At 41.7% G+C, this 8,128-nt stretch overlaps 1 protein-coding gene across 1 annotated transcript; it reads left to right on the top strand.

Annotated features, from left to right (window-relative positions):
• Positions 1–3,600: 3,600 nt before the first annotated feature.
• On the top strand, positions 3,601–4,545 carry LOC101096602 (olfactory receptor 10W1). The gene has a single exon (XM_003993398.3). The coding sequence runs from the start codon at positions 3,601–3,603 to the stop codon at positions 4,543–4,545; it is 945 nt and encodes a 314-aa protein (XP_003993447.3).
• Positions 4,546–8,128: the final 3,583 nt, after the last annotated feature.

Below are 8,128 nucleotides of genomic sequence, written 5' to 3'. Positions count from 1 at the left end.
AATACTTTATCCCATTTAATTCCATCACAACTCCATTAGGTGAGTATTATTATTTATGTTTTCGGAACATGAGGAGACAGACATTAATGTGAGTTGATCTGCCCCAGTGACATCGCTATTAATAATAGCTTGAGATTCTGCCTGGGGTGTGGTATCACCAAATCTGCTAACCCCCTTGTTTTGCACAATGCTAACTCCACAATTTGAGAGCCACTGCCGTCTGGACATCTTGTATTTCCAGAATGCACACGGGCAAGGTTTCTCAGACACTCTTGCCACATGGGGCTGGCCTGGCTGGAGAGGTAAGAGGGGAGATGTAGATATGGCGTGGGCTGTGACTTGCAGCCACCGAGATAGGTGTGGCTTCACGAACAGATGCCAGCCTGGGCAGATTTCTGGGCACGATGCTGGAGTGCTCTCTCTACTCTTGCCTCTGTCCCATGCCACATGTTTAGTAACAACTTGGAAAAACAAGTTGATGACATGCGGTTACAATAAGTTTCACTCTCTTTGAACATTCAATCTACTTTTTCATCTGCCCGGAATATGGACCCCATTACTCTGCCTGTCGTTCTTCTCCTGATTAATTCTATTTTTCAGATTTAAGCTTGAATATTACTCCTCTAGGAAGCCTTTCCGAATCCCCTAATCACAAACTATGTCAGAGACGTATGTTGTTTAATCTTATGACACACTTCTTTATAGCATTGAATCAGACTTTGATGTACATAAATTTTTATGGCATACATATAAAATATATTTAATATATTTATATTATATTATTATATTATATATTATATTAATTATATTATATAACATAATTATAGTTATATAATATAATTAATTGATTAAATTAATTAATATCTATTAAATACATAATATATTTAATATAAATATAAGTATAAACATGATGAGCATGTTTTGCTTCTCTGAAAATGAAAAAATAATGTTTAGGGTTTTAGCATCCAGGGAGCTACCTCAGTCCATGTCTGAGGAGACTATCAAAACAATGAAACACAAACAACTGGATGAATCTAATTTTGGTTAGTCTGAAGCAATAGACTGCCAATGGACAGATACTGATACCCAGATCTCTTTATACTTGACCATCCCTGTGATCTGTCCCATGCAGTATACTTCTAAGTAAGTTATTTAAAATTAGAACATTTCCAGGGAGCCTGGATGGCTCCATCGGTTGAGCATCTGACTCTTGATTTTGGCTCAGGTCATGATCCCAGGGTCACGGGATTGAGCCCTGTGTCAGGCTCCAGGCTGAGTGTGAAGACTGCTTAAGATTCTCTCTCTCTCTCTCTCTCTCTCTCTCTCTCTCTCTCTCTTTCTCTCTCCCTCTGCCCCTCCTCCGCTCATGCTTTCTCTCTCTCAAACACAAAACAGAACGCAACAACAACAAAAATGAAAGCATTTCCAGAGCTGAAACTGAGACGTAACAAAACTATGTCGTTCAAGGAATACCAAAAGGAAAATGGGAGAAAATTTAGGGCTGCATGATAAAAGCTCTTAGTTCCAGAAGTGTTTCATGAAACAATGGCCCCATGCCATAGAACAGAATGGAATGTAGAGGTTACTGAAGCAGGTTTCAGCCATTACAAGAAAAGAATTTTAGGGAATTATGCTATCCAACAACAAAGCAACCAAGTTAGGAAGTAATGGCATTCCCCAGGCTTTGAAGTGGACCCGATGTTCAGGTATTATATGGAAAATTCAAGCATCTGACAGAGGACTGAACTAGGTAATTTCTGAAGTCCTCTCCAGCACTAAGAATTAATGACCTATAGATAACTCTTTTATAAATATTTTATTATAGATCTTGGAGAGCACTATTAAAATGACAGAAGTGTGGCTATCATAAAATTCTCTAAAGTCATCATTATCACACAGGTTCCAAAGCCCTCTATCAAATATAAGTGGGAAACTAGCCCTAGATGTGTTTGTTATAGCCTTCTACTTGTTATGTTCCATAGTGACAGGGTATTTTCCACAGTGCAGCCCTAATGTTGGTTACCAAGTTGTTTTCCATGCGGGCTCTTAAACGGATGATTTGATCATGAAATCACCTTAAAAGTGAAAGAGAAAGTGAAAAAAAAAAGTATAAATGACATACTTTTCATAGTATATTTATCCATACAACATGTATTTATCAAGTGCCTATAATTTGTACATTAGGCTTGGTGATATGGGAGATGAAAATGTAAATAAGGACAGATGTCTGCCCTTGAACTTATGGATAATAATGATGGTTATCTGTTATCGAGCTGCTCTTGTGATGAACTATGCATTGTGGTAGATACTTTACATAATGAACTCTTTTAATCCAAACAAAAACCCTCAGAACTAAGTATAATTATTATCCCCATTTGTCAAGTAAAGAAACTAAGACTCAGAGAAATTATATATCGCCCAGCATCACAGAGCCAGGACGTGAGATTTTTCAAACCACATCATTTAATTCAAAACTGATTTCACACGGATGCACTGCCCCTACTCCTCATATTTTAATAAAATATTGAATAGGACAGGTAATATTAGAAATCATTCAGAGCATGACCAAAGTTCAGAAGAAGAAAAGAGAATTGATAGGAACTGGACACTACTCATCAGCTGTTGGAGAAACAACAGAGTCATTTGTGCCCCAGGTGCTCTGAATATCTGTGACAGTCTAGTCACATTTCTCCCTATGCTTGTGACACGGAGCTGGGTGTATGTGGACAATTTGTACTAGTGTGGTGCTTCTGGCTTAAGATTTTTCTTCAAAGTTCATCATAAATAATTAATGTTGAAAATGGGAAGGTTGAGGAGCACCTGGGTGGCTTAGTCTGTTGAGTGTCCGACTCTTGATTTTGACTCAGGTCAAGATCTCACGGTTCGTGGAATGGAGCCCCATATTGGGCTTTGTGCTGATGGCACGGAGCCTGCTTGGGAGGAGCTCTATGATAAATTTCCCTGTTTTCTTCAAGTCCTGCACTTCTCTTGATTGGGTATGAATTGAGAAACCAGGAGCGGAAGGCTCATCCCTGACCCTGTCCATCTCAGACCTGTGTGAGCTCTCCATGAGCATTGTTTACTTTCATCAATTTCCATCTTATGATTGGATTTTCAGTGTTACATCCATATATTCCTGAGTCAATCCCTCAGGAGGCACTGGGTGTAAATAGATATGTGAATGAATGAGTGAATGAATAAATAGCTTCCCGCCCTCATCTTAATGACTGACCCCTGCTTTCAAGAATTCCTTGACACTTTCTTATGAATTTACTGAAAGAATTAATTTGCATTCCCCTTCTCCTAAAAATTGTTGAGAATGCCACAAACTTCTTCTGCCTCTTTTTCTTAAAAAAAAAAAAATCTTATACAATTCAGGCCAACTCTTGGCACTTAGAAATTAAGTTATAGAGCTGTAGATATTTATGTGAAAAGACTTGGTAAAAGAAGAGGGAAAGAGAGAATTAGTCTCAATTCAAAGTTTCTAACTCCAGACCTGATCAGATTAGAACATGGCTCAGAGTGTGAACTAAATATATCACTGGTCTCATTTTCCCTCCTGCTTTGTAACTCTCGGCAGAGATCCTCTCTCTTAGCTCAATGACCTGGGGAAATCACTCAATGTTGATGGAATTTGTGTTCTTGGCCTATCCGTCTCCCCCAGAGCTCCAGGTCTTATTTTTCCTTGGAGTCAGCCTGGTTTATATCTTGATCATTGGTGGGAATGTCTTCATTGTGGTGGCCATCCATACAGAAGCACGCCTGCACACAGCCATGTACTACTTCCTGGGCAGCCTCTCGGGAATAGAACTATGCTACACTGCTGTGGTGGTGCCCCACATCCTGACCAACATCCTCCAGTCAGAGAAGACCATCACCCTCCTGGGCTGTGCCACTCAGATGATCTTCTTCATTGGGCTTGGTAGTGCTGACTGCTTCCTCTTGGCTGCCATGGCCTATGACCGGTATGTTGCTATTTGCTCCCCCTTGCAGTACCCGCTCACTGTGACTTTAACTCTCTGTGTCCACTTGGTCGTGGCCTCTGTGGTCATTGGCTTGTTCCTGTCCATACAACTGGTGGCCTTCATCTTCTCGCTGCCATTCTGCCGGGCGCGGACTATCGAGCACTTCTTTTGCGATGTGCCACCGGTGATGCGTCTTGTTTGCACCAACAGCCACATCCATGAGCAGGCAGTGCTGGTGGCGGCCACATTGGCCATTGCCATGCCTTTCTTCTTCATCGCCACCTCCTACGCCTTCATTGTGGCTGCTGTGCTCAAGATCCACTCGGCAGCTGGCCGCCACCGGGCCTTCTCCACCTGCTCCTCCCACCTCTCCGTGGTCCTGCTGCAGTATGGCTGTTGTGCCTTCATGTACCTGCGCCCCAACTCCAGCTACTACCCCAAGCAAGATCAGTTCATTTCACTGGTGTACACATTGGGAACCCCACTGCTCAACCCACTTATCTACACCCTGAGGAACCGTGAAATGAAGGGGACCCTGGGGAGAGTTCTTGCCAGGAATTGCCTCTCCCAGAACAACTAGGGGAGGGTATAACCTTCAGGCAAGGATTTGGTTCCAGCTTATGCCAATCTCCATGCAACTGGAATTTCTCCTAGTTAATAAGTCATCTTTAAAAAATGATATAAATTATCTGGATATTATTTAGCTATGTATGCCAGAGACCTCTAAAATTTGTCTACTTTTTTACTCACTAATTCTCTTCCAGAAAGGAAATTAACAAATGTGCATAACAACAGAAAGTGACAAGTATGATACTGCCTCTCAGTTATTGGCTGGAAAGAGAGGGTTCATTCAATAGATTTTAACTGAAAAAATAATAATAATAAAAAGATTACATATCGAAGTAAAGGAACCAATAAGAGTGGCAACACACACCAGTCTAGCAATAGAAAGAAGCCACGATCACCCCTGGACCTCACAGACATAAGGTGGTACAGTATTATCAGAGACCAGTAAGAGCTAGATTCATTGAGAGAAAACACTTGGTAGAAACTGTACCTTCAGGGCTTTAGGGGGGGAAAAGCAACAACTGACAGGACTCCAGCCAGGCAAGGAGAGAGCAGGGAGATAAATAGCCCCGCCTCTCTCTGCTTGCACCCTCCCAACCCAACCCTTGCCCTGTCTCCCATTGGCCAAACCCAACTGGAAGCAAGAGGGCAGTGTAGACTGAGTGATTCGGTTCTCAGAAACTAGACTTGTAGAGCAAGACAGGGCAGAAAAGGATCCTGAGAGTTAGGGACAAACAGAGAACAATCAGAAAAGGATTGTTTATTATATAGTATTTTATGGAGAAATGAAAATATGTTAACGGCCCAATTTCCCCTTAATAAAGTATTGGCTAGACAATTATTGTATGAAAGAATATTGTTTATGCCCTCTACCTCACAATGCACGTCCTCCAAATAAGCTTTATTTTCTGGGAAAAGTAACAGTAGCGTCCATGCTCATTTGCCTTAGTGAATTCCTGTTTTCCTTCCAGTTATATTCTGATAATACTTTATTATCTTTTCACCTGTCTGGGGCTTTTAAGAAGATGATTTTTGTGTCTTTTTAAATATTCTCGATAGCCCCTAGAATTTTAGGTAGTAATTAACTTCTTAGTAACACGTTCATTTATCAGTGGCATTCTACAGTCAATAATCCCTAATTAGTTACATAATTAAAGAAGTGGTTATCTGGAAGTTTACCGAGCGGCAATGAAGAAGATTTGTGGCACAGCACAGGAGCCATGATACCTGGGTTTGCCTCTTTCTACATGTGTGACAAGGAAAGAATCACTTAAGGCCTCTGTGCTTTGATTTTATTTTTAATCAAATGGAGATTACAATAAACGTAGCTGAAAGAATCATTTAAGGATTAAATGAATTCCGGCAGGTTTTACAATAAGCCCTATAAGCGTGATATCAACCATTGTTGTATTGTTATTGCTCCTATCATTATCGTCGTTATTTGGGGGCCCCAGAAGGAAAATAAAGGAAGAGAACTGGAGGGGCTATTTTCCCAAGTGACGTTATGAGAGGTTCTTCCAGCATCTTCTCCACACTTCCTTCCTTGGGGTGTTCTGCTGACTCATCAAATAGATTGAAGCTTGAGGGGATCAGCAGCAACAATGAAAGGGTAAATTGACCTGAGAGAATTCCTTCTTTTTGAGATTCAGCCATTTAAGATCTGTAGAGGTGAAAGAAGTCTGTTTAGTTTATAGTATTTGTTAGCAGTAATGAGTGTAATGATTTTAAAGGAAACCTTTCCCATTCTACCTAAACCTACCGAAATGATTAACAGAACATATATGTTTTAGTTGGCATGGGCTGCTGTAACAAAACACCACAGGCTGAGTGGCTTAAACAGCCGAAATGTATCCCTCAAAGTTCTGGAAACAGTAAGTCCGAGATCAATCAATGTGCCAGCATCTAGTGAGGACACCCTTCCTGGTTTCCTGTCTTCTCGTTGTCACCTCATATTGTGGAGAGAGAATTCTAGTCTCTTTCTCTCTATTTTTAAATGTTCTCTTTACTTTTGAGAAAGAGAGACAGAGAGAGGCAGAGAGTGAGCGGGGGGGGGGGGGGGGGGGGGGGGGGAGGGCAGAGAGAGAGGGAGACAGAATCCGAAGCAGACTCCACCTCTGAGCCCTCAGCACAGAGCCTAACGCGGGGGTCGAACCCGGAAGCTGTGAGATCATGACCAGAGCTGAAGTCGGACGCTTAACCGACTGAGCCACCCACGCGCCCCTAAGTAAATAAACTTAAAAAAAAAAAAGAAAAAAAGAAACTTAAACCTATAAACTTCTTGTGGATATGCTGTCAAGTCCTAGTCCTTCTTTTCTGCTTCATGGATGACGACGGTGATGATGATGATGATGATGACGACGATGATGATGATAGCTGACCCCTTCGTGATCACTTACAAGGTTTTATTCATTTATCCTTTCCAAAACTTTAGAAGAGGCATATCATTATTATCCCCAATTCATAGATAAGGAAACGGATGCACAGAAAGGTTAAATTACTATACAAGGTTTAAAAAAAAATGGTGAGACGCATAACCAGAGATCAAACCCAGGAAACAGAGCATCTGAGTCCACCCACTTAATCAATATGCTCTATTACTCTTTCCAGAACAAAGTGCCCAATGCCCGGTGAGCCAAACAGCAAGGAGGCTGTTTTACTCTAGACACAGGGTGAAGCAGAAAGCAACAGACGGTGGTATGGTAGCAGATAAGATATGAAAGGAGATAAGAAATTACACAAAGTCAGAATCGTGAAGCAATGTATAGACCATAGTAAGAGCTTCGATTTCACCCTAAGGTACAAGGCCACGGGAGAGATTTGAGTGGAGTGGGAGCATTATCAGGCTTATATTTTAAGTAAATCACTCTGCTTGTGGAGTAGAAAATACGCTATTTGAGAGAAAACAGGGGACCAGAGTCTTGTTAGGCATCTGTTGTAACAATCTAGGCAAGGAATCACATTTCTGATGTCTTTGGAAGGTAAAGCCAATAGAATTTTGTACAGACGGGATGTGGGGTGTGAGTGAAAGAGGGGAGTCAAGGAAGACTTCATTTTTTTTTTTTTGACTTCTAAAAGTGGAATGAGATGCCATCTACTAAAACTGAGACTCCTAGGAGAAAGTAAAATTTAGTGAGGAAAATCAAGAATTGTGTTTTGGGTATGTGGCACTTAAAATATATTTTGGATGTTGAAAAGTTTCTATTCAAAGCCTGCTCCCCAGTCAAGCTTCCAGACCAAGCTCACAGGCATCTGGACTTGGCCCCAACTCTTTGTTTTTCTGCGTTATGGTGCTCCCGGTCTCAGAAAATAGACCACAACTACAAAACATATTCTTTTCTAGCTGGACCACAACCCACATCGCAGACGAGCCCCATACGGAGTCCCCCCAAGGAACTGGTCACCTCCTGCTCTACCCGGCCAATAGTGGATCCCGCCACTCACTTTCCCACATGGGCACAGCTGCAACCCTCTTACATCCTTAAAACCCGTTAAAAGGCCTAGCCTAGGGGTGCCTGGGTGGCTCAGTCGGTTGACATCCAACGCTTAATTTTGGCTCTGGTCATGATCCAGAGTTGCGGGATCAAGCCCCATGTCAG

The sequence above is a fragment of the Felis catus genome, chromosome D1 (genome assembly GCF_018350175.1).
Source record: "Felis catus isolate Fca126 chromosome D1, F.catus_Fca126_mat1.0, whole genome shotgun sequence".
NCBI classification, from domain to species: Eukaryota; Metazoa; Chordata; class Mammalia; order Carnivora; family Felidae; genus Felis; species Felis catus.
Note: the sequence above shows the minus strand (reverse complement) of the source record. Positions and strands in the feature narration are given on the sequence as shown.